This window comes from Pelobates fuscus, chromosome 1, assembly GCF_036172605.1.
Source record: "Pelobates fuscus isolate aPelFus1 chromosome 1, aPelFus1.pri, whole genome shotgun sequence".
NCBI classification, from domain to species: Eukaryota; Metazoa; Chordata; class Amphibia; order Anura; family Pelobatidae; genus Pelobates; species Pelobates fuscus.
In genome coordinates, this window is record NC_086317.1 from 35,931,729 (window position 1) to 35,958,982 (window position 27,254).

Genomic DNA, 27,254 nt, shown 5'->3' on the forward strand with positions numbered 1-27,254 from the left:
CTCCTCCTTCTCTGGAAGCCTTATTGGTCGACGAACGGGAGAACTTTTTCCAAGAGGAATTTCTAGAATACTCCCTTCCTGGTTTATTTCTTCTACTGTCCCGAAAGGACCGATCATTATAGTGTTTAGTCTTCCAGGAAGAGGAAAAAGTATTTCTGCTAACTTGCGGCAAAAAAGCTTTTTTTGCCATCTGCAGCCTTTTGTATGGCATCCTCCAGAACCTTACCGAATAATAGATCTCCCTGGAACGGAAGGCCACACAAGGATGCCTTGGAGGCATAGTCGGCTCCCCACGAATGAAGTCATGAAGCCCTTCTAGAGGCCACAGACAGGGCCATACTTTTAGCAATCATACGAGTGATGTCTAGGGAGGCTTCTGAACAGAATTCAGTGGCAAGGCTAAAGTTCTTGAGACTCTCCAAGAGATGTTCCCTACTGACTCCCCGATCAATCAATGTCCCCTCCAAATTAGCAAGCCATACTCTTAAGGCCCTTGAGAGAGTGATTTGAGGCAGCAGCCACACTGGACCCGAGAGAAAGAATCCACTCTAATTCTCCCAAAGGCTGGGTGGATTTAAATAGAGTGTGTGTGTGTCTCTCAATTAAAGTGTGTGTCTCAGTTAATGTGTGTGTCTGTCTGTGAGTGTGTGTGTTTGTCATGTTCGTCTGTCAGTGAGTGTGTCTCATTGATTGTGTGTGTTTGTCAGAGTTTGTCAAATAAGTGAGGATGTGTGTGTCTATCACAATGATGTGATAGAGTGAGGATGTGTGTGTCTATCAGTGTATATGTATCTGAGAGTGTGTACGCGTCAGTGTGTTAAGCTAAAGTAAACCGAAAGTTGTTTTGGTCATTAGAGTATCCCTTTAATGTTAGCATTTTGAGTGGTAGTGTGGCTAGGAGCAGGGTTTTTCTTAGAAATTGTAGGTGTTATTTACTAATAGCAACACATGGAATGAAAATTAAATTTATATTTGTAAACATATGTATTCTAGTTTAAAGACACTTTACTGGGAGTATTATTGCTTTGGAGGTCTGTTATACACTCAGACACATCACTGGGAGTATTATTGCTGTGGGGCTCTGTTATACACTCAGACACATCACTGGGAGTATTATTGCTGTGGAGCTCTGTTATACACTCAGTCACATTACTGGGAGTATTATTACTGTGGAGCTCTGTTATACACTCAGACACATTACTGGGAGTATTATTGCTGTGGAGCTCTGTTATACACTCAGTCACATTACTGGGAGTGTTATTACTGTGGAGCTCTGTTATACACTCAGACACATTACTGGGAGTATTATTGCTGTGGGGCTCTGTTATACACTCAGACACATCCCTGGGAGTATTATTGCTGTGGAGCTCTGTTATACACTCAGTCACATTACTGGGAGTATTATTACTGTGGAGCTCTGTTATACACTCAGACACATTACTGGGAGTATTATTGCTGTGGGGCTCTGTTATACACTCAGACACATCACTGGGAGTATTATTGCTGTGGAGCTCTGTTATACACTCAGTCACATTACTGGGAGTATTATTACTGTGGAGCTCTGTTATACACTCAGACACATTACTGGGAGTATTATTGCTGTGGGGCTCTGTTATACACCCACACACATTACTGGGAGTATTATTGCTGTGGAGCTCTGTTATACACTCAGTCTCATCACTGGGAGTATTATTACTGTGGAGCTCTGTTATACACTCAGACACATTACTGGGAGTATTATTGCTATGGAGCTCTGTTATACACACAGACACATTACTGGGAATATTATTACTGTGGAGCTCTGTTATACACTCAGTCACATTACTGGGAGCATTATTGCTGTGGGGCTCTGTTGTACACCCACACACATTACTGGGAGTATTATTGCTGTGGAGCTCTGTTATACACTCAGACACATCACTTGGAGTATTATTGCTGTGGAGCTCTGTTATACACTCAGTCACATTACTTGGAGTATTATTGCTGTGGAGCTCTGTTATACACTCAGTCACATTACTGGGAGTATTATTACTGTGGAGCTCTGTTATACACTCAGACACATTACTGGGAGTATTATTGCTATGGAGCTCTGTTATACACACAGACACATTACTGGGAATATTATTACTGTGGAGCCCTGTTATACACTCAGACACATTACTTGGAGTATTATTGCTGTGGAGCTCTGTTATACCCTCAGACACATTACTTGGAGTATTATTGCTGTGGGGCTCTGTTATACAGTCAGACACATTACTGGGAATATTATTACTGTAGAGCCCTGTTATACACTCAGACACATTACTTGGAGTATTATTGCTGTGGAGCTCTGTTATACAGTCAGATACATTACTGGGAATATTATTACTGTGGAGCTCTGTTATTATTATTATTATGATATTTATAGGGTGCCGTCAAATTCCGCAGCGCTTTACAATGGGTGGAACAGACATGTCAATTACTGGGAGTATTATTACTGTGGAGCTCTGTTATGAGTATTATTGCAGTGATGAAAAGATGGATATTGGAACAGAATCGAGGGACAGAGGGATTTGTGCCTTTAATAGGGACTGTCCTTCCTGAATAAGGACACTTGGTGGTTATGCACTCAGAAAGGAGAGTTGAGAAGTGGAGGGGAGCAGCAATAAGTTTGCTCTATGTCAGACATATAGTCCACAACTGCTATAACAATGGAAATTCAACTTCTCTGATTGGGCCAAGGATTTATTGTTTGTCAGTTTCAGGCCCCTAAATCAAACAACAACAAAAAAAAATAATCTTCCAATTGATTTAGGATACAGTCTTCCGGTCACTAGAGGTCGCTGTTGACATTCCTATCGCGCATTATAAAAGCCCTGCGCTAAGTTCACGTTCAATGCAAAACACGTGGGTGTCGCTATCAGTGTGCTGGGAATAACAGGCAGCTGTCCTGCTCCAGGTAAGGCTGAGTGCAGCTCCCATGTGACAGGTCCTCTGGTACACAGGGGGGGAAAGTCAGTATACCCCCCGATCTAGAATAAATCATATATATATTATATATATAATATCAAGTGGGTACAACTTACAGAAATATATATCTATATATAACTATATCTTGTAATTTTATTAAGTCTAATAATATATTATTTGTAACCTTAATAATATTTACATTATTATTGTAATTTTAGGAATTCCCACCCTGCTGAGGTCAGTGCTTACTCCTAATGTGTATATGTGAGTCTCCTGTTCTGTAGACCTGGTTAAGCAGCACTCACTGTGATTTTTGAGTTGTTTTAAGGGAACACGTGGTGTGTTTTGCTGCTCTGGGATCACACCAGGATACAGACAGTTATGTTTTTATAGTTTATCGTATCCCAATAATCACTGCCTAATTTGCATGTGGGAGTTACATAGATTTCTCCAAGAAGCATTTCCTGCTTTATACTGCTGCAGAGCTCTGTGAGAGGCAGGCTGCTTGTGAAGTTTGGTAGGTCCCATTTTTCCTTTCTTTGTATTTTTTTTTTTTGTGCTTTTTTTTAAAGCCGTTTATAAAACATGCAATTTACATAACTAACATAATGCATGTATCCTTTTAATGCAGACCTGCCTTGCTTATTTTTTTCATATATCTTCTGTTAAATCTGAGAAATCACTATTTATTTCTGTTCTAGGTATTCTAACAAGGGCAACCTCCTTCATCTAAGGTAGTTCTATATATTTGTGATGATGCTCCTGTTTGTAGTTTTTAAGTGGCTCTTGTGCTAATTTAATGTATTATGAGCTATAAATCCTTTCTGGTTCATTCTTGTATTTTAGAATTAACCATTTTTTATTTATTTTTAAAATACATTTTTTTTATTTTGTGTAAAAATGAATAAAAGGTGTTTTTATGTTGAAATGAGCACTTCACAATTTTCTGGCAGCTTGCACGTGTGAAGTCTAACTATAAAATACCTTTTCACAGACCATCTGTATTAAATATGGGTGTTGGTAATTTTTATTGAGGCTTTGTATGCATTGCAGCTATTTCTCTAGAAGTATAGTTAATGGTGTCTAGCTGGAGTATTAGGCTATTGATACTAGTTATGGTGCAATATATTTACTAGTACTGTATCTGGAATTTTTTAGGCTGTCTGGAGAATTCTGACTAATATATAGACTAATATATAGTGTGTGTGTATATGTCAGTGAATGTGTGTGTCTGTTTGAATGTATAATGCACGCACTAAAGCAGGGGGAATACTTCCAGAAAGAGAGGGTTAATCCCTGAGAACATCAAATGCAATAAAATACACCGGCACACTTGAGGTTTCTCCAGAATTCAGTCATTTTTTATTTTTTGTTTAAAAAAAAAAATTTATGGACAAACTATCTCAAATGTAAGGTGCACTTTTTTTAGCAGTAGATAAATCTTAACAGGAACCAAAAAAGCTTCTTCAAATCTTTGGACAAACGAACTTGCTAATGACCAATTTGTCGTCTTGTAGCTACAGTGTGTGTGTGTGTGTGTGTGTGTGTGTGTGTGTGTGTGTGTGTGTAGGAGGTAAATGGCCCAAAATAAAAACGCAAGCAACTTGGACACTCATGGACATTCTACAAGTACCAAAAAGTGTAATTGAAAGGAGTTTAAATGAAATGGCTGCAACAAAAACTGTTACAAGATGCCAAAACTTAGTAGTGTGCATGTGTATTTAACCAACAAACTCCGAATAACTTAAAAATCAATCTCTTTAATATCTGGTGACGTAAAAGAAATACAAAATATATTACGTGGTGCATTCCAAATGAAAGGGACTGTCTTTAAAACTCTTGCATTTTCATGTATCCGATACAGAGACTTTAACCACTTAAGGACCAAACTTCCAGAATAAAGGACACATGACATGTCCTGTGTCCTTAAGGAGTTAGATGACCATTATAGGCACCCAGACCACTTCCACTCAATGAAGTGGTCTAGGTGCCAGGTCTCCCTAGTTTTAGCCCTGTGGCTGTAAACATAGCAGTTTCAGAGAAACTGCTATGTTTACATTAAGGGTTAATCCAGCGTCTAGTGACAGCCGCTAGAGGCCACTTCTGCAATCCTTAATGCAAAAATTGAATTGAGGACACGCTGGACGTCCATAGGAAAGCACTGAGTAATGTTTTCCTATGGGCGATTTGAATGAGCATTCGGAGCTGACGTCAGCAGAGGGAGGCCTTCGCTTGATTTAGGTAAGTGGTTGAAGGGGTTTCAACTCATTCAGCTCAGTGGGAGGAGGGAAACTAATAACCCTATACTGTCAGGAAACCGGGTTTGTTTTCCTGGCGCTATAGTGCTCCTTTAAATGCTGATCAAACGTACTTTCTCTTGCTCATACAGCAGTACGGTTGAGATGCATGGGAACAGTACTTTCCATGTATTGGGATGGATCAGTACTCTGAAAGGAAGGTACCAATCCTATGGAGCTCTGTGTGAGTACATTTGGGCAATGTTTAAAGTCTCAACTGAAGGAGCTGAAGCTTGGGTTTGTCATTGATACAGTGAATCCTATTATAACATTCAGATCCACTTCCATAGGATTTTTATATCTTTTTCTATTTTAATTTTGCACCTGGCTAGCGAGCACTGGTCAGCTGCCACATAACTGTCATACTGGAAAATATTTTCTTTAAAAAAAAAAAAAAAAAAACCTTCCCCCTGTTTTTGTCTGTTAGTGCTGCCAGCGAGCAAATTGTATGTGACTTGACTCATTTTGGTCCTGACGTTAACGGCCTAGCAGAGTTTGGTGTGGCTGAAAGACAGACCCAACTCGGGTTAATTGGCGCTTGGCTATCAAAATCGGGCAAACTGAAAAATTCAATGTCATTTGTTAAAACAAGCTGTTCGAGCTTCTATCCAGTACCACGTAACCCATGTAACATTCCACTCATTTTTCTATGCTTCACGAACATCGATCTTGGTGTAATCTGCTATCCGCTGCCTGATTAGTCACTAATTTTATTACAGCAATGGGTGAGAACATCCTGGTAATTGGCAGCGGTGCCCGGGAGCATGCTCTAGCATGGAAGTTGGCACAGTCCACTCGCGTGAAACAAGTGCTTGTTGCTCCAGGAAACGCAGGCACAGCTAACAGTGGAAAGATCTCAAATACAGGTTAGTGGTAACCGGTATATTTAGCCTGTGTATAGGCATTTTTAATATCACTCCATGTTGAAACTGTCCCCCACCCAATTATAAATGTACAGGAAAAGAACACTGTAAACAAAGAACTGTCCCCTACACATGGTCTTTTAATGGCTGACCAAGTTTTGAACGGAAATTCATTGTTTAGATTAAATTATATAAATACACCTTGAATCCGACCATAGAGGTTTTCACGTTCTGATCCAAGGTGCAGGTATATGGATGAAGGAACCTGTCCTACTAAAGGTGTGACGGACCGCCGTCACTAAGTATCATGCCCACTGCTTACCTATGTGTTTTCCCCTTGTATTGTTTTCCCCATGTATCTGTTATATAGTTTGTGTATTTTGCCTGCTGCACGTTCGGGAGAGTTCATACGAACAGAACTCGTTTGTCTCCCGAACGGGCACCACCCTAAGTTCCCATTTAGAACGTTCTAAAACCGCAAGGGAAATCCTTAACGAATGCTCCACTGGGTGGCTGACGATTCGTATATCTGAACGCCAACCAGGGGAGGCATTTGTATCCCGAACGGACCTACCCGCACAGTCTCAGGTCCCCGTATCGGGGATTGCCCCACCTGCTTACTTCTTCCCTTACCCAGAAGCTGCGTTGCCAGGCTCGTAGCTGCCTAAGGGCGCTCTCCCTGGGGCTGCTTAAGTGGAGGTAGCTCCGTACAGAGAATCCCTGGAGCTGGGGGGGGGGGGGAAAGAAAGGGTTAATACCTGGGCCAGCTGGTGGAAGATGCAGTGGGGAAAAGTCCTTGTAAGGACTAAAAGCTAGTTCCCCTGTTCCAGCTAGAAAGCAGTCCTTTTGGCGGAGGTACCCAGCTGGTGTACAGGGAGCTCCTTCACAAAAGGTATTCTTTAACACCGGATCTTTCCTGTTTTTAAAATAAATAAATAAGCAGCTGTCTTTTTAATAAAGTTGTTGGTGGTGGTGGTCCTGGGTGCACTCTTACTTTAAATGATTAAACCGTTAATTCTTGGGTTAAACTGTTTGTAGTGTAGATGGTACAAGTCTCTGCTGCCATGCAGAGCCCTCGGACTGGTTGCTAGTGATAGAGCGTAAGCCTATCATTAGTTTGCGAAAGATACTTTGGGGTTGCCCTGATTCTGTCAGACAATTTGAGATGGTTGATCCATCGGTTCCCCAAGCACCTATGGTCCATGCCTTTTACTTGACAAAACTTTGTTGTGGCGTTCCTCACTCCAGCTGCAGTTCAGCTACTCGGTAAGAAACTGGAGTGTTAAAACCTAGCTAAGGAAACTCCATAGTGAGCAGGACAAATGGTTGTAACCCTAGGATTCCCTCCTACTTTATGTTCAGTGTAAGGATTGCCTCCTCCCCCCTTAATAGATGTAGATCACAAGTTAATTCATTAGAAATTCGTGTGTCACAGTTCAGCAGGGATTGAAGCCTCTTGTTTGAATGAGACCCACGCCCCGTTTACATGTATAGCAGGATTTTTCATGTTAAAACAAAAAAATTACTTTATTTGTCCCTCCTAGAAAAGACAGACTTTGATTCATTGCTCAAAATATTTCCTTTAAATTACTCCCTCTCTGACTATATTAAAATAAAATTTTATAATGAAATTCTTTATATATAGTTATTTTAGTTGTAACACTGACTTCTGGTGTGTGGTGGTTTTTATTTTATTTTTTATTCTGTCCTCTCTACTCTTTAGCGGCTCCCACCGGCGATCACGCACAGCTCACTGAATTCTGCAAGACCAATAGCATTAACCTTGTTGTGGTTGGTCCTGAGGCTCCCCTTGCTGCAGGTAGATTGTTTTATGTATACAATCACTTTCCGAATAATCCAGGATCTGCATCTGAACTGGTCCATGTTTACGCATTAACGTAACTTTGACAGCGGTACATGGCTCTGTGTGACTGACTGTTATGGTTACATAGGCACAATAGACACTGGTAGGGGGTTTGAAGAAAGTCTCTAGGAAAGCTCTATCAACTTGTGCAATATGCTTATGCTCTACTGGAACCTTAAATCAAAAGGGTACAACTAGGGAGCCAAATAACTGCCGAATAGGCTCCAAGTAGGGGTAACCCACAGCAATTCAATTAGATTACAGAAAAGACAGGCTCAAAAAGGCATAAGAGTACAAAAATGGAGATCCCTCCAATAGAGAAGATAATGGTAGAACAACTTTATTAGAACATGCAATAATTAGAGTAAGAGACCAAACATATCCATATTAAAAAGCTATGAGGTTGTGGTGCATGATGGGGGTTAAGCACTGTGCCTTTAGATTTAAAGGGACACTCCAGGCACAAGACCACTTCTGCCCGTTGGAGTGGTCTGGGTGTAAACTCCCATTACACTTAACCCTGCAAGGTAATTATTGTAGTTTATAAAAACTGCAATAATTACCTTGCAGGGTTAAGTCCTCCTCTAGTGGCTGTCTATCAGACAGCCACTAGAGGGACTTCCGGCTTCTTAGAACACGAAAAGTGTTTTTAAGTGACACTGGACGTCCTCACACTATGCATGAGGACCTCCAGCGTCGCCGGAATCCCCATAGGAAAGCATTGAATAATTCCTTTCTATGAGGAGGTCTAATGCGTGTGGGTGGAGCCTGACCCAGCACGAAGGGACGTCGGCGCTGGAATCAGGAAAGTCACTGAAAGGGTTTTAACCCGTCACTGAATGGGTTTGTTTTCCTGGCCCTGGAGAGTCCCTTTAAGATACAAATAAACTATTTCATAGAAGGAACAATTCACCAGGGTCTATGCCGCAGACGAGGGTACAATTTTGTCGCTGAAACGGGTGTCAGGCTCATTCATTTCACTTATGATTTGAGCACTTTTTGATTCACTAGATTGGCTGCTGATGGGGATAACTCACTGGTAAACCTTAAGGGAGGTTGGAGGGTCATTAATTAATAATCACCATTGGGACTTGGAGATAGATATATTTTTCTATTTTATTTTCCTAATTTTTTTTTTTTTTTTTCCCACATGGTATATGACCAGAAGAACGGTCTCTGACTTTCTCTTTCTGTGACATGGTTTGTTTTATATATGTACCTTCTTAGCCCCCAACATGCACCACAGCTTCATGTCCTTTTAATGTGCATATGGATTGTCTCAATCTAATTATTCTAATAAAGTTGTTCTACCATTTTATCTATTGGACGGTTCTCCATTTTTGGGCCTATTTGTATATTCTGTTATCTACTGGAACCTTACAGATAACACTGTCTTTGCAAGTTCTTGTATGTACTAGTATATGTAAAAAAAAAAAAAAATCTTTGCTTCTAGAATTGCGACTGGTTTTCAGGAGTGCCCTGGTCCTCCAGTCTCCCGCCCTTTATGTGGTGTGTAGTTTATTTTTTATTTTTGTTTAATTCTGCCCAGTGCCATTCTTCTTCCAGGTATTGTTGATGATCTGACGGCGGCTGGGGTGAGATGCTTTGGACCCACTGCCAAGGCAGCCCAACTTGAATCCAGTAAGAGTTTTTCCAAAGACTTTATGGACCGACATGGTATCCCTACAGCTCGGTGGAAATCCTTCACTAGTGCGCCAGAGGCCTGCAGCTTTATCACAAAGTAATGCGCCACATCATATTCTATCCATGCCTGGGTCTACTTACTTGGCTGTATTCATGAATCATACTGGGAATTGTAGTTCACTACCATGGCTTTAACCCCTTAAGGACCAAACTTCTGGAATAAAAGGGAATCCTGACATGTCATGTGTCCTTAAGGGGTTAAACACATGTAACCTTCCTGTTGTATTTTCTTCTAACATCAATTTTTCCAAACTTGTTTTTTAGCCCACATTCTCTATTTCGAGTTTGTTTTCTACATTCTGGACTCTTGCAGAATATACTGTTTATGGAATAACTGTCTAACCCCACTTATAAACTTCCACCAAAACAAGCTTACTGGCAACATTCTAAATGTAGAGTAATCAATTAAAATTCTGTAGGTTTTCATGGGGACTGCCCCGTGTTCAGCCCTTTACAAGTTACCTCTCAAGTTTAATTAGACTTTTTTTATTTTTTTATTTTTATATATTTTGCTTTAATGACTTCTACTATTGTAGAAACAATGGCTGTAGTCACTGACTGCATTTTCTCCGTCTGTATTGTAGTGCGGATTTTCCAGCGTTGGTTGTAAAGGCGAGTGGCCTGGCGGCTGGTAAAGGAGTGATTGTAGCCTCTACGAAGGAGGAAGCTTGCAAAGCTGTTAATGAAATCTTGACGGTGAGCTGGGGGGTGGGTGGAGGGGAAGGACTGGATGATTGTGGCGGGAGTACTCTCATGTCTTGCGTCACGGTTATTGAAGAGTTAATATGTAATTGACATCCTTTTTATCAATGCTCCGACTCTGGAACTGTCTTCACAATTAGAAATGACTGGAGTGACAATGTTTAGTCAGTTAACTTATAATGTAATATTGCTGTACTATGAAGGCAGTTTGTAGTATCTGGTTTGAGATCATATCTCTTCTTCCTAATAGGATAAAGTGTTTGGAGAAGCTGGCGAAACAGTTGTGGTGGAAGAGCTGCTGGAGGGGGAGGAAGTTTCTGTGAGTGTCTGGTCTCTGCTTGCCTTTTAAAAACTTGTGTATTGTTTTGTTTTTCCCCTGAAGTCCTTTATCTGGTAATTTCTGTAGAGCAGTATGTGTCCAAGGTAACCATCTGACCGTCACAATGGTCACCCCCCCCCATTTATAATCCATTCTCCTGCTTTTTAAATAAAATCCCTATTGGTTTTGTTGCAGTGTTTGTGTTTTACTGATGGGATCCATGTTGCCCCGATGCCACCAGCACAAGACCATAAAAGGCTAATGGATGGTGACAAAGGACCCAATACAGGAGGGATGGGAGCGTACTGTCCGGCGCCCCAGGTCTGTAACTGAACATTCCGTTGTGATATTGTAAGATGTTCTAGGGGTGTGTGGGCTTACTACTCTGTTCAAGTCAACTCTGGGACGAATGTGAACGTGACTGTAACTGTGGAAAGTCATGCAAGCTGTGTGCCCTCCTAGTTAGAATGCAGTGTTGTAATTGTACAATGCAGGTCTATATGCATATCGGTTTAACATGGATAATGCTAAATACCTTAAAGGGCACCTACTTTACTAACATTCCCCATTTTCTCCTCCCCCCACGATATTAACATAACTTGTGACATTTAAAGACCGCTCCTCGGCTGCTAGTTGTCACATTGTCCACAAACCATTTTGGAAGATGTGTGAAGCGGTGTTTTTCTGAGATCTTTTAATGCTCTTAGAAGGTGTACTGCATTGTGGCCAGTACTAATCATGCTAATCATTGAATCTGCTCTGGTTAACTAGTACAATACATGGTACCAATCAAAAAGTTCAAGCAATAATAATCACACAGGACTAACTGTGGAAAAAAACCCAGCCCAGACTGGCATGAATATAATTATGGCTGAGATCTTAGTTTGCCATCAGCGCAGTCTGTGAATACAGGTCAATATTAGAATTGAAAACTAAGCATTAATGTACAGGGCTACAGAATTTTCTGGTGCTATATAAATAATAAGGCAATTGCAGCCCATCAGTCTGGCTGCTGGAAATGACTTGTTACATTAACAAAGCTTTGCAGGATCTGGTAGCCTGCAGGCACAGCTAAAACATCCCGTGTCTCCGCCACATTAATTGCACTTATTGAAGTGGGTGAGACCATGTTCTTTCAGTTATAGTAATGTGGGCTGAGATAAAGCAGTTTAAAGGGATGCTTCAAGCACCAACCCCACTTTAGCTTAAAAGACCACTCCAAACAGGACTCTAGCTTGCTGAAGTGCTTGATTTGAAGGTTTTGGTGCTTCCTTTCCATTGAGGTTAAACGGTTCATAAACTGTTTATGAACAACTGACCACTCAAAGTCAATCAGTAGCTCCCCATTCCAAAAAGTTTTGTGTAAGCCAATCAGCTGTATTCCTGCCTGACAGCAGTTTGTGGCTTCATTAAGCTGACTTCCATTTGGACAGTAATGGAGGTGGAGAGACCACTTTGGGGTTAAACCATTTGTGAGTGGTTTAACCCTTAATGGTAAGGAAGCACCAGGGACCTCCTGGCACCATGACTTGATTTCATTGACTTTGTGGTGGTTCCCAAACTGATCCGCTAAGGGTTATTGCAAGCAGGGCAGAGAGGCTATATTGACTCTGCAAACGCTACCTGACCCCTCTCCTAGTAACCACTGTCGTTTAAAAAGTGTAAGTGAAATAAAAACCACACACCAATTTTTTTAATTTTTTTTTCCCCCCCCCCCAGGTTTCTAAAGATTTATTGGCGAATATCCTGGAGAATGTTTTGTATAAAACGGTTAATGGAGTAAGAGCAGACGGTTTCAAATACACTGGTGAGTTTAGCTCTGACTAAGCCGTTTATAGACTCGTCTTTTGCATTTCCGAGTAGCCAAGCTTTGTGATATCCCAGCCATATATCTCTACATATTCACCCCACAGGTGTGCTGTACGCAGGGCTTATGCTCACAAAGGATGGACCAAAAGTGCTCGAATTCAACTGTAGATTCGGGGACCCAGAGTGTCAGGTATAACCTCTCCATCCTTTTATTGCCCCATCACCCTGGATCAATGCAGCTTAGTTAGTGACCATCAACTTGGCTCTGTTAGCCCCTTAAGGACCAAGCTTCTGGAATAAAAGGGAATCATGACATGTCATGTGTCCTTAAAGGGTTAAACCATTTTAATGGTTTGTTTTTAGTTTGAGGCTTTATATTGTGATTACACCATGCTCTGACTTCATTCTTTACTGTGTCTATGAGGGTCCAGTTCTTTAACCCCTTAAGGACCAAACTTCTGGAATAAAAGGGAATCATGACATGTCACACATGTCATGTGTCCTTAAGGGGTTAAAGGGTCATATTTCTTGTTTTAACCTATCGATCTCTCTCTCTTCAAATTCTTCTGGCACAAATCTCTGCATCTTGTTTCCTTTTGCTCTTTCTAAGCCGGATATCTGCTATGTTAATCTGTGTCAAGTGACTGTCCTGTGTCTGTTCCTTCTCCTCGTCTTTAATAAAATGAGCCTTTGTGCTTCCCTACATCATGTTAACCTTATTAAACAGGGAAATTAGGATTGCCTAATTGATGTTGCATGCACCTCTTGTGAAGCGTTTCCTAATCTGATTTTAAGGAAAGTAGTCGGGGGGAGGAGGAGGGGAAAAGGTTCAAAGAGAACCTGTGAAATTACTGGGAACCTCAAAGTGCAATCAAATGTCAAGGGAATGGTCTTTAGCAGGTTATTCACTAAAATGAGAATTTAAGGGAAATTTCCATCTAATTTCAAAACCGCTGAGCTGGAAAAGTTCTCTCTGTAAAGCTATGCTTTCCATTCAGCTTCTCTGGCCTTAATGTTTGAAATGCACCCTGAATTATCACTTTAGCTAAGCTACAATGGGAATGCTCCCGATACTCAAAAGCACGTGAGTGCTGTCACACGCCAGGGCATCATACGGTTTATTATTATTATTTCTCTCCTCGTTGGTTTACAAATTGTAAAATTCTACACATTGCGTAATCATGACTTATCACTGTAAACTTGAGGCCTGCATGTTTCCTCTTCGTTTTCCATTCTATCTTTGAAAAAAGTGAAAAATCAATAAAATAAGAATTCTCACTTGAGAGAATTACCCTGTTGGAGTTGCTATGCATAGTGCAAAATATTAATACAAATCTGTTTATTGCACAAACGTTTCCAATTAATACACAAGTCCATTGGAATTGCCTGATGGCTCATAAAATAGTCAAGTAATGGCTTTTTATTTATTTTTTTATTTTATTTTTTTCTTCAAGGGGTGGGCTATATTGGGCAGCAAGTGAACGGTCCGTTCTTGAATGTCATGTGTTGTAAGCTGGAAAAATGGGCAAGCAAAACGATCTAGATGACTTTGACAAGGGACAAATAGTGATGGCTAGTCTAATTTGTTGGAGCATCTCCAAAACGGCAATTTTTGGATGGTGTTCAACGAATGCATTGGTTGGTACCGAACAAGTGGTGCTAGGAAGGACAACTGGTGAATGGTGTCGGGGTCATGGCTACCCAAGGTTCATTGATGCATGTGAGGAGCAAAAGCTAACTTGTCTGGTCCAAACACGCAGAGCTACTGTAGATCAAATTACTGAAAATCTTTTCCAATGCCCATGATGGAAATGTGTCAGAGCACACCGTGCATAATTTTGCTACATAACCACAAACCAGTCAGTGTGTCATTGATGACCCCTGTCCACCACCGAAAGCAAACATTTCTCGGATAGTTTGAGGAATATGACCTAGTTCAAGGTGTTGACTTTGCCTCCATATCCCCAGGGTCTCGAGCACCTGTGGGTTGTGCTGAAAGAACACAACTGATCCATGGAGGCCCCACCTCAACTTGCAGGACTTAAAGGATCTGCTGCTAATGTCTTGGGGGCAGATGCCACAAAACTTGTCCAAAGCTCTTGTGGAGTCCATGCTTCAATGCATCAGAGCTGTCTTGGCAGCACAAGGGGGACAAATGATATTAGACAGATGGTTTTAGTGGTGTGACTGACTGTGAATATTTTTATTCCAACTTGTCTTCAATTTATATGCAGCATAATGCAGTCTGTGTATAACCGTTCTCCATTTTCATTAATGAGTTTTTTTTTTATTGTTTTAAAGGTAATTCTTCCCCTACTTAAGAGTGATCTATATGACCTGATCCAGGCAATCCTTGACGGTGAACTGGTTAACGCCATGCCGGTTTGGCTAGAAGACCATGCTGCTGTTACTGTAGTTATGGCCAGTGGTGGCTACCCTGGCAACTATGCCAAAGGCTTGGAGATCACTGGTATGTTAAAACTCTTGACCTCCTATTAGGGAAGCTAATGGTCTTGGTTTTGGAATATTTTTGTATACTTTAATGTTTTGAAGAGGAGGGAAAGACTTGGCTGCTTGTCCAATATATTAAATCAGAATATATTGATAATACTTGTGACAAACTTTGATCTTGTAATCCTGTATCCACTGCACATATTCTTAACGTTTATTATCTTGCGGACTTGTAAGGGGCTGTCTCTAGCCGCCCCCACCCCTCCCTCCCCCCCATTGACCACCAGTAACAAAGCATGAAAACTGTTTTTATTTAAGTTGTCGGTCTCACCAGGCTGAATGTATAACCGGTTTCCTCCAGGATTTGAGAAGACAAAACTCCTTGGTTTGGAAGTGTTTCATGCAGGCACTGCCTTGAAGGATGGGAAGGTGGTGACCAATGGAGGCAGAGTTCTTACTGTAACTTCTATAAAGAGAGGTCTTCTCGCTGCACTATTGGAGGCCAACCAAGGTGTATCTGCCTTGCATTTCGAAGGCGCTGTGTACCGTAAAGACATTGGTTTCCGTGCAATTTCCTATCTCCAGAAAACCAGGTGTGTATGAGAAGGCGGTCTTATTGGGATCCTTAGTATTTGAGACAACTTTTTTTATTTTGTCTCAGTTGAAGTGTCTCTCTCTTCCTCACTCCCCCTTCCCCAAATCTCCAACTTGTGTTTGTTTGTGTTTATCTATCCTATCTATCCATCGCCCAAGGTGCTGAGGTAGGAAAGTATGACCTGAAACTATCAGCATTTCTATTTTTTGGGACAAGTAGCGACTTTACTTTCTGCCGCACTGCAGGTCTCTAACATACAAAGACAGCGGCGTTGACATTGCGGCTGGGAACACCCTTGTGCAGAGAATTAAACCACTTGCTACAGCTACAGCCAGAACTGGTAATTATTCTCTTGAGTTTATTACATACATTGCAGAGTCCAACTCTGCTAGATTACATTCTAATTTGGATCCCTGTTATAACGTAAAATTTTCTACTGATCACAGTATCTTTTTTAATTTTTTTAAATTTTAAATTTTATTTTTTTCCTAAAAGCAAACCTCCTTCAGCAATAACTCTGTGAATTTTGCCCCTCCCGATTATATGTAGGCTGTAGTGGTTATGGTGCTGAGATTATTATTGCCATTTATATAGCGCCAACAAATTCCGTAGCGCTTTACAATATTAGAGGGGGGGGATGTAACTATAAATAGGACCATTACAAGAAAACTTACAGAAACGATAGATTGAAGAGGTAGAGGTTAGTCTGGGATGCCATAAGCTTTCCTAAGGAGATGGGTTTTAAGGTACTTCTAAAACAGTTGAAGACTAGGGGAGAGTCTGATGGCGGTAGGCAGACTATTCCATAGGAAGGGAGCCACCCGCGAGAAGTCCTGCCATCGCTAGTTGGCTGTATGGGTGTGGGCAGCGGAAGGGGCATACCTATGGATCTTTGAGGAGATATAAGAGGGGCTAATTCAGTGCTTTATTGGTATGGGTTAGGATTTTTAATTGACTCCTATAGGATGCAGGAAGCCAATATAAGGGCTGACAGAGGAGTGAGGTGTGAGAAGACTGACTAGAGAGGAAAATCAGTCTAGCGGCAGCATTCATTACAGACCGTAGCGGGGCAATACGGCTTCTGGGAAGACCAATTAGAGGGTTACTAGAGCATGGAAAAGCTCTTTAGTTGCATCTTGTGTAAGAAAGGGGCGGATGCGGGCGATAGGTTTTTAAGGTGGAATTGGCATGATTTGACAACATGCTGGATATGAGGCCAGAATTAACAGTAACACCAAGACAACGTGCTTGTAAGTTTGGGTTGATATGGGTACAACCAATCTGAAGGGAGAGCGAGAGGAGGAAAGATTGTTTCAGAAAGCAGGAGGACATCCAATCAGAGATAGAAGAAAGGAAATAGGTGACATGTTGCAGTACATCAGGGGAGAGGTCCGGGTAGGAGAGATATATCTGGGTGTCATCAGCGTACAGGTGGGAGTGGAATCCAAATGAGGTAATGTTTGCCAAGAGAGGCAATATAAAGAGAAAATAGAAGGGGACCAAGGATAGAGCCTTGAGGGACTCCAACCAAGACAGGATGAATGGTGGACACTGAATGAGCATTGGGAGAGATAGGAGAACCATGAGAGGACAGTTACAGAGACCAAATGATTGGAGAAGGAAAACATGATAAACGGTGTCAAAGGCAGCAGAGAGGTCAAGAAGAATTAGTATGGAGTAGTGACCTTTGGATTTAGCTGTGATCATGTCGTTAGTGACTTTGATTAGGGCAGTCTCAGAGTGGAGTGGGCGGACCGGACTGAAGAGGGTCATGGAGAGTTGGAGTTGAGGAAGCGTGCCAGACTGGTAAAGACTAGTCTTTCAAGAAGCTTTGAGGAAAAAGGGAGCAGGGATATGGGAGAGTATAAAAAATACTACAGTAGCATGTTTTTTAGGACCGCAGGGACAGTGCCAGGAGGAGCAGTTGAAGATGTGTTAAGGAGGGCACAAGAGGAGATCTCATAAGGTAAGACAGGGTCAAGCGGACAAGTGGTGGGGTGAGAGGATAAGCGCAGCCACCTCTTGTTCAGTAGCCAGGAAGAAGGTTGGAGAGGCATGATCTAGGTGAGGTTGAGAAAGTGAGGGGTGAGAATTCTTTCCTTAGCTGTTCAATCTTGTTAGTAAAGTAGCATGCAAAACTATCGGCTGTAAGATTAGTTTGGGGGGTGGCTGCAGCAGGGCAAAAAGAGTTAAAGGTATCAAAGAGGCACCTGGGATTCCGAGAGCATGAACTAATGAGTGAAGAAAACTGACTGTTTGGCAAGGGCTGTGCTCCATGAACGCAAAATGAATTTGTAGTGTAGAAAGTCTGACTCGGTGTGAGACTTTCTCCAGCAGAACGCGAACATCTCTGCAGGTAGCGTGTTGATTTTAGTGTGCCACGGTTGGGGGCATATTTTCCTCTAGGTGTGAATTCGGAGAAAGGCTGCAGCGTCCAGAGTTATAGCAGGAGATGAGTAAATGGCAATGGATTGTCCCAATAATTGCTAGTCTAGTACTTTTGAAAACCCGCACAAATAAACCTAGTAATCCAAGACCTTTAAATCGTGTGTGGGTGTGACTTGTTGAAATTTTACAGGCTGTAATCCGGAGCTTGGCGGTTTCGCTGGCCTTTTTGACCTGAAAGCTGCTGGATTTATAGATCCCCTCCTTGTATCTGGGACAGACGGTGTTGGAACCAAACTGAAGGTATCGGAGATTTTGAAAAGTAGACTGTGCATGGTTTAGAAAAACTTTCTAGAAGTATCAATACTTCAAATATCTACGTTATCAAAGTTTAATGGCTGGCACAAACATAACTGTAATGCATGTGATTAGCCTTAGACTCATTAACATGATTTTATTCCAACCCCCCCTCTCTCTGGCCAAAGTTAGCGTTCAATTTAGTTTGAATTTTTCACACAAACAAATATGAATGCTAATTTTGGCTAGTGTTTCTGACTAAGTGGCTACTAAAAAAGTGCCCCATTTGCAGTACCTTGGGTTCTCTAATTTTGCAAATGGTATGCCATCATGGGGGTAATTCTCATTTTATTGCAGTAAAAGCAAACCAGATTATGACATTCGCAATTAAAATGTCATGCAGAACTAAACAATTTCTTAATTTCTCACTTTTTTTTTAATTTTATTCATATTAAATTTGTTTCATGGGTAAATATTTAAGTGAAAGCCCTGTTTCTCCCAAGTAAAATGATATATAAGTGTGGGTGCACTTAATATGAAAGAGGTGAATTATGGCTGAACCGACATATAGTCAAATTCCAAGTTTTGTTTACGTTTTATTTTGATCAAAACATGTACATTTGGCTCAGTCCTTAAGGGGATATAAAGAAAAACAAGAAAACCGCAGGGCATGCAAGTATACAGCGGCATGTATGTATATAAATTGATCCAATAGAGGTGAAACAAGAATATTGAAAAATAATTGAGACCTTAAGATGTGTGTTTATATAAAGTTTTGGTAGTGTGTGAGAGCCAGAGTCTATATTAAGTCCTTCATTTCTGGTGTCATGTGTGATCATTTTCATCTCAAATATCGTTTGTTCATGAGTCTGAAATTCCCTTTAAGAACTTTAATCCTGAGGTTTTGGATGGAGTGACCAGTCTGGGTGAAATGATGCCCAACAGGGGTACAATATCCATTTTCCTTGTGGTTGTTGATTGATTGTCGGTGTAGATTCATTCTGAGATGCAGCTTAAGGCCAGTTTCTCCAGTGTAGCAACCTTTGTCACACACTGTATCATGTACACCACATTCCCAGATGTGCACGAATATGATCCCTTAATGTTTGCTTTGTTATTGTGTCTGGCTGTGTAGTAATTATAGGATACTCCTCACCCATAAAGTGCTTCTGTATGAGGAAGTCCTCTATGGGTGTGAAGTGGTCATTTATAAACTGCATTAACCTTGCCTAACCCTAAAAACAACACGAATATTAGCAGGTTGGTTTCCTAGTCATGACAGTGGTATGTTGCTGCCATCTACTGGTTGTTTTCAGTATTACAGAAACCTTTTAGTTTTTAATACTGAACCAAGCATGCTTTCCTATTACACTGACTGGTGTTGGGCTTTGGCAGCTGCCCTGAACCAATCACAAGCATGTAGGGAGGCCTTGTGTGAATCTGTTCACACCCCGGCAGTCTCCTGAAACGGATACTATACGGTTAGGAATACCGAAATCTGCTTGCCCCCTGTTAAATAACCTTTTATTTACTTGCCAGTTACCAGTGCCTGAAGTCGGGGACATTGCTCTGCCTCCTTCGTCATTCAGTGGGGGGTAGGAATCTAATACGCAGGCTTGGCGAGCACGTTCGGCCCTCCCATAGGAAAGCATTGAACGAGTGCTTTCCTATGGGGATATTTGACACTGGATGTCTTCATGCAGCGCATGAGTGTGCTTGTACAGCCCTCCAGAACATTCCCACATACACGTCCTATCTGTACTTTAAATGTCATGCAGGCACATAACACACTTTTTTTTATTTTTTTTTTATTTTTTTTTTTTCTAGGTTGCCCAAGCATGTAATAAACATGATACCATCGGCCAGGACTTGGTAGCAATGTGCGTCAATGACATCTTGGCACAGGGCGCAGAGCCACTGTTTTTCCTGGATTATTTTGCGTGTGGGAAACTTGACGTGGGAGTGGCGGAATCTGTGGTGTCTGGAATTGCCAATGCCTGTAAAATGGCTGGCTGTGCTCTTCTGGGTAATATGTGCTTTTTATATAGGGATCTTTATAACCATTGGTGTAGAATGTTTTAGTTATCATTCCCAACACTCTACTTTTCTCCCCACCCCCCTCCCAATCGATTGGTTAAGCTGTGTGGTTGTTTTGGTGTGTGGGTTTTATTTTTATTTAATGTATTTTTGCTGCCTGGTTAATGCATCCTAACAGGAGGTGAGACTGCTGAGATGCCTGGCATGTATGCCAAAGACGAGTATGATCTAGCAGGCTTTGCTGTGGGTGCCGTGGAGAGGGTGTTTGTGCTGCCACGGATGGAAAGGATACGAGAGAGAGACGTGGTTATTGGAATCGCTTCTTCAGGACTTCACAGTAATGGTTTCAGTCTTGTGAGGAAGATTCTCGACAAGTTATCCCTAAATTTCTCTTCTCCAGCTCCTCCATGCTGTGGAAAGCAGACCTTTGGTGAGCGTACAAGTGCATAACTTGAGTTTGTTTGCTGCCATCTTTAGTGTTTAGCTTTGTACTGTGAGATTTACAAGCGGCAGAGAATCAAATCAGAAAGGCTTAAATAACCAGTTTGGGGCTCAAACTGTAGCTCTTAGTTTTACATTCAACATTGTTTTAAAAACCTCAGTGGTTCAAGTCATTCACTAACGTGTCAAACTGAAAGGTTAACCCATTTGTTTTGACAGGAGAGCTTTTGTTGACACCGACCAAAATCTATGCCCAGAGCCTGCTTCCTATCCTCAGATCGGGGGAAATTAAGGCCTACGCTCACATCACCGGAGGTGGACTGGTGGAGAACATCCCAAGGGTTCTACCTCCATCCTTGGGAGTCATTTTGAGTAAGAAACCTTTCTGTGTTGAATCTAAATCATGGGGACTATGGCTCTTGGCACAAAACAGATTGTAAACTGAAATTGTTTTCTGGGACAATGCAATGAGTACTAATCGCACAGGTACCCAACCCTAGGGTTCCTTTTTGGAAGCCATAATGCTTAGTGATGCTTTATATTTTTTTTGTGTGTGAATTCTGTCTTCCAGATGCTCTGTGCTGGAAAATACCTCCCATATTCTCCTGGCTTCAGAAACATGGAAATCTTACAATGGAGGAGATGGTCCGTACTTTTAACTGTGGGATTGGCGCCATATTGATCTTGGAAAACGACATCTGTGACATGGTACTTGACGAGGTGTATAAAAGCGAGGAAGCCTGGCTTATTGGAACAGTGACCACGCGTGACAAAGGTCTGATGGCACAAATTGTATCTTTGATCTGTGTTGTGAATGGTTAATATAAGGGAAACTACACTTTACATTTTTTTTTTTTTTTTTTTTTTTTTTTTAAGACCTTTACATGTGAACTGTCCTGGGTTTCAATCTGGAGCCATACGGTGTGACTCAGGACAGACCCTTGAGTCTGAGATAATAAAAAAATAATTTTTGGGTTATTGGTGTGGGCTATGCAGTAATGAGGTTATTCACTAAAACTAGCAACTGTGGAGCATACACTGCTCACTTAGATTTAGACTGAAGGCTGAACTAGGGAAGATGTTGAGAGCGGGAATAAAAATTCAGTTTTGACGGTTGCATTGACCGGAAAATATGCTGTATGTCTCTGAACTCAAGGAGGTGGGTAAAGCTTCAGGAAACTGAATCACTCAGATTTCGTATCCCACCCCCAGTCTCTAGCCCTGTTGAAGTAAGGAATTTTATGGAAGCTCTACACAGGACAGATCCTGAGCCACAGCCCCTCCTCATGGAGTTGAAATACATCATTGAGGACACCCTGACGCGTGGAAGAGTACCCGTGGCTGTACTAATCTCCGGCTCAGGTAAGCAAATTCCTATGTGAAAACAAGTGGTTTGCAAAGAATGTATGGTTTATATAGAAGGATATTTAAATAAACGGAAAGCTTAAATCTACTTCCAAGTGATGTAGCGGTCACTGGAATCCATTTAAAGCTACGTGAAAACCCACATGTTTTAAAACTCTGCCGATGTACATGTGGGATGGAAACCTGAAAAGTAAACGGTCTGTGCTTATTGACAGAAGTTCATCTTTAATACTGTATGGTGCTTGGCCAAATATTTAAAATTTGATGCATGAATAAAAATAAAACCATTTATTATGAACGCCGTAAACACTATCAGAAAATATGAAAACTGGGGAAAAAACAATAAAAACAAACATCAAGGAAACCACAAAATGGGACCATGTTAGCATTACCACTATGTCACACCTAAAATGAGACTCCAAAGTAAAGCAAAATAAAAACGATCAATTAAAAGCCCGTAATGGCAAAACCTGCTCCAGTCAAAGTTCCTGAGGTACTCGTCCTGATAGGAAGACATAGAATGTGACGGCAGATAAGAACCATTCGGCCCATCTAGTCTGCCCAGTTTTCTAAATACTTTCATTAGTCCCTGGCCTTATCTTATAGTTAGGATAGCCTTATGCCTATCCCATGCATGCTTAAACTCCTTTACTGTGCTAACCTCTACCACTTCAGCTGGAAGGCTATTCCATGCATCCACTACCCTCTCAGTAAAGTAATACTTCCTGACATTATTTGTAAACCTTTGTCCTTCTAATTTAAGACTATGTCCTCTTGTTGTGGTAGTTTTTCTTCTTTTAAATATAGTCCCCTCCTTTACTGTGTTGATTCCCTTTATGTATTTAAATGTTTCTATCATATCCCCCCCCCCTGTCTCATCATTCCTCCAAGCTATACATGTTAAGATCCTTTAACCTTTCCTGGTAAGTTTTATCCTGCAATCCATGAACCAGTTTAGTAGCCCTTCTCTGAACGCTCTAAGTCTTACCATGCTGAAGGTAAGACATTGGCCAAAACAAGTAGTTCACACAAACCTGTAATTCCTAAAGTTCAAGTGTAGCTCTAGAATGAAGTCCATAGCTGCTGCTTTAAATTTGATAGAGAATATATCCTCCCATTCTGGTAATCTGGTGCAAAGACAGCATGCCTAAAAAAAATAAAAAAAAATAAAAAATTATACGAAAAATTGGAAGTGATGTGACATCAGTATGTTTGCTTTACTGGGCATGTTTCTAACATCTCTGCATTATCACATACTTATAGGAACACAATCCTGTGAACTCTCCTTATTTGCAGCACCATGCAGGTCCACCAGTGCTGGCTCTTCTCTGACCTGCCTCCTTGGCTGACAGAATTGATGATCTGTCATTCATCATGCTGTCCCTTAGGAAGGCATTGGATTGGCTGAGATCAATACTTGTATCTGCCAAGGAGAGGGTGGAGACAAATGCCACCCTGGCCAATCAGCATCTTCTCATAGATCCATTGAATCCATGCATCTCTGAGGAAAGTTTGGCGTCTCCATGCTTAGCGTGGAGATGCTGAATGTTTGTGCTGCACGCTTAATGTAAACACTGCCTATACTTAAAAAAAAACCTGGAGGGCCTGGCTATTCACCAGAACAAAAGGGGTCTATGTCCAGGTGAGATCCCCCTCCATTCTTATTCATTCATTCATTCCTTTGTTGATTTATAAAATGCATATATTTAACCCTGCATTATTGGTGTATACTTTTTTTTTTTTTTTTTTTTCCAGGAACAAATCTCGAGGCTTTAATAAGGACATCAGTGGGCCCCAGTAGTTCTGCATTCATTGCTTTAGTGATCTCTAACAAAGCTGGTGTGGAGGGACTGAACAGGGCACAAAATGCAAGAATTCCTACATTGGTAAGTGATTGTTGACTAGGTGGCTTAGACTTGTATCCTATCCATCTGTACAGTTACAATGTGTGTATTGTTAACCCATGCCTTGCCATGTTTTAGGTTATTGATCACAAGCAGTACAGCAGCCGTGAGGACTTTGACTCTGCCATTGATAAAGCCCTCTGTGACAACCGAATTGAGCTTATCTGCCTTGCTGGGTTCATGAGGATTTTATCTGGAATGTTTGTCAACAAGTGGCGTGGTAAATCTTGTATAGACTCATGCTCACACGTTCTCTGCTATTGTAAAAATGTTGTTTTTTTTTTTTTTATTTTTTTTAAAGCTCTCCTTTCCTTACAGGGAAAATCCTGAATGTCCATCCGTCCTTGTTACCATCTTTTAGGGGGGCGAATGCACACAAGGAGGTGCTGGCAGCCGGTGTGAGAGTTACTGGTTGTACTGTGCACTTTGTAGTGGTGAGTATGTGTGTTTCTGGGTCACCTCTTAATTTGTAGTCCATAAATAGAATTTATCTTAAATGATTGCGTGTCAAAAACAGGCTGCTAGCTAAAACTTTGTTGGAAACTATGAAGTGTCTTTAATATTGGGTTTTAAACTCTCCTACCACTAGCAAATTCAAAAACACAAACCCCTCAACCTGATTGCAAGAGATGTGAGCCTTCTGACAGTTTGAGACTTCGTTACTGGTTTGTGAAACTTTATTTTAATTCCCCAGTGCATATTTAAGTAGTTTCTAGAATGCGTATAAACTGGGTCATTTCCTTCCCCTGGAAGGGGGCGCTTTGTGTTTTTATGTAAAGTGCTGGGTCCCCTCCTAACCTTTGGCGAGGTGCAGTACAGCCCATTGGAAGATTCTGCTACTTTGGTTTTTGTACGCTTGTGCAGGAAGAGGTAGATGCTGGAGCGATTATATGCCAGGAAGCTGTTCCTGTGGAGTTGGATGATTCTGTGGAGACACTGTCTGAAAGGGTTAAAAAGGCAGAACACAGAGCGTACCCCCGGGCTCTGCAGATGGTGACCAGTGGGGAGGCATCACTCGGAGAAGATGGAAAAATAAAGTGGAATATAAAAAAGAACAGTAAGTTGACGAAAAGTAGTTTTGGTTGAACACTAAAGTCAGTTTTGTTTTCGTTTTGTGTCAACAAAGGGTTTAATGTGTACCCACTCTGTCCTTCACACTTATGCAAGCTCTGTGCACTCTTCCTCACTGTACCCTGACGTCTATAGCCATCATAGCTTCTATATTCACAATCTGAAGGATTCTAAAACACAGACACTGCCACTCACAATCAGGTCATTGCTAATTCATACAAACTTCCTAAAATGGCAGTGTGCCAATCTACAAGCCCACTGTAGGGCCGGGACTATAGGGGAACCTTTCATTATATGGGTTTCCATAAAGTCACCAACTTTACTCAATTTCTAAAATTTGGCTATTTAGTGACGATGGGCAACCTGCTTTAAAGTGACTTTAGGGTCAGCGACTATTAAGGAGTTTGTTATACATTTTATTGAGGTTTTGATTTTGTTTTTATTGCAGAATGCTGATTTGCTGTTCCAACCGGTTGCTTTGACCTTCTTTGACTGACTTGAAGATTATGGCACTTTCAATGGCATCACCTCAAAGACTACTTCATGATTGAGAGAGAAATCAAGATTGCTTTTTATAAATTGACATCTGTTTATTACAGTACAAAACAAGATATTCACAACTTGCTCAGTGCCTTCTTAGTTCCAACACTGACTTAAGACTTCCTATTCTCATTCTGTTGTATTTTATTACATTCCTGATAAAGGGTCTAATTTGAAATAATTCCATATTGCCCCTCACTAGGTTACCATTGTTTAGTTAATATCCAGAGGAACAAACCGATCTGAAGATCGCATGAAACTGATATCACACATCCAGTCTAACAGAGAAATGGTTACTGTGGGTTAACTTTTAGCCCCCTTTAGTATCTAAAGTGATGTTGGCTTTCATAAAGCTTAGTTTGTTTCCCTGTTCAATCGTTCCAGATGCCTTTGACCTGATGTCTTGTTCCATCTAAGTATGCGGTGACCATGGCTTGTGTCGAGTAATAAACTTATCTCTGCCTCTGTTACAGCTGTCTTGGTCATCTTTATCCTTTTTTTTTTTTTTTTTTTTTTTTTTTTTTTTATACAATTAAGAAAATAATCCAGCAGTTAAGAGTAACATGCTTTTAAGTTTGTTGTAAGGACCCCCAAGCTAGGTTATGTAAAAACAAAGAACTGAAATGGTGTAAACCGGAATAAGACTCCATTCTAAAGATATTTCACTGCGTTGTCCCATTTAGCTGGCTTCATCGAACCCTACATTTAGTGCCAACAAGTGCAAAATGAGATGGGAACAGGGAATTGCTCAAATCAGTCCTCTTGGACCTGTCTGTTGTATGACTCTAGGTAGGTGTGGACCTGCTCTAAAGGGGAGATCGGCCGTGAAACATGCCTTGTCAGACAGTGTGTTCAGCCTAGCTGAGCATGGGTCCAGTATTGTTCGAGATAGGGGTCAGTCCAGTGATTTGTTTATGCCGGGTTAAACAAGTCCTGAGGAGTCGGCGTACGGAATATAGTAGAGTACTAATATTGCTTAATAGGCTAGATGGGGAGATCTTAAGGTGGCTAAGTAGGTACCGAGAACGTCCAACCTGACGAGATTAGTTTGTTATTCCTAATTGCGGGGGGGAGGGGTTGCAAACTATAATGCCACTTAGACTGGCTCCTTGTCAGACAGTGACCTTTGCCATAACGATATACAAATAATGTATACATTTGTTCGTAACCAGAAACAATACTGTATCCGGCCTGATAGGCATGCGGTCTCAGTCAGGGAGCCGGGTCCGTTCTTCCAGAGCCATCTTGGAATTCCTTCTGATCGAAAAATCTTGGGTCCTGATCACAACAGACAAGCGAACGGTTGCCTCGTATGTGAACAACCAAGGAGGCACAAGAAGCAGATTGCGCTTGAAGGAACTAGCTCACTTGATGAAAGTGGCCATGAACAGTCTCCAAGGTCTGAAGACCATCCATCCTTCCGGGCTCAGAGAACATTACTGAATGACCAGTCTGCACAGTCTGTTGCTCTACATAATTCATTTTCTGCACTTTCAGAGTGTAATGGTGTCATGCAGAGAGGCACTGAGGCTAGTGGTGGTGTGCAGAGAGGCACTGAGGCTAGTGGTGGTGTGCAGAGAGGCACTGAGGCTAGTGGTGGTGTGCAGAGAGGCACTGAGGCTAGTGGTGGTGTGCAGAGAGGCACTGAGGCTAGTGGTGGT

General features: G+C 41.4%; 1 protein-coding gene across 3 annotated transcripts; it reads left to right on the forward strand.

The window, feature by feature from the left end:
• The first annotated feature begins 2,860 nt into the window (after nucleotides 1-2,860).
• GART (phosphoribosylglycinamide formyltransferase, phosphoribosylglycinamide synthetase, phosphoribosylaminoimidazole synthetase) lies at nucleotides 2,861-26,063 on the forward strand. Of its 3 annotated transcripts, XM_063447658.1 has the most exons (25): nucleotides 2,912-2,938; nucleotides 3,168-3,186; nucleotides 3,651-3,683; nucleotides 5,966-6,112; nucleotides 7,833-7,928; nucleotides 9,540-9,714; nucleotides 10,262-10,373; nucleotides 10,630-10,698; nucleotides 10,894-11,019; nucleotides 12,418-12,505; nucleotides 12,612-12,697; nucleotides 14,809-14,977; nucleotides 15,320-15,551; nucleotides 15,799-15,893; nucleotides 18,132-18,241; nucleotides 20,063-20,261; nucleotides 20,451-20,702; nucleotides 20,933-21,085; nucleotides 21,285-21,488; nucleotides 21,926-22,075; nucleotides 23,834-23,964; nucleotides 24,061-24,202; nucleotides 24,301-24,416; nucleotides 24,847-25,039; nucleotides 25,502-26,063. In XM_063447658.1, the coding sequence occupies exons 4-25, from the start codon at nucleotides 5,968-5,970 to the stop codon at nucleotides 25,507-25,509; spliced, it is 3,051 nt and encodes a 1,016-aa protein (XP_063303728.1). In that variant the 5' UTR covers nucleotides 2,912-2,938; nucleotides 3,168-3,186; nucleotides 3,651-3,683; nucleotides 5,966-5,967; the 3' UTR covers nucleotides 25,510-26,063. The 3 variants fall into 3 exon arrangements, with proteins under 3 accessions (XP_063303719.1, XP_063303728.1, XP_063303738.1); XM_063447649.1 differs by lacking the exon at nucleotides 3,168-3,186 and having other exon boundaries at nucleotides 2,861-2,938; XM_063447668.1 differs by lacking the exons at nucleotides 2,912-2,938; nucleotides 3,168-3,186 and adding an exon at nucleotides 3,446-3,466.
• Nucleotides 26,064-27,254: the final 1,191 nt, after the last annotated feature.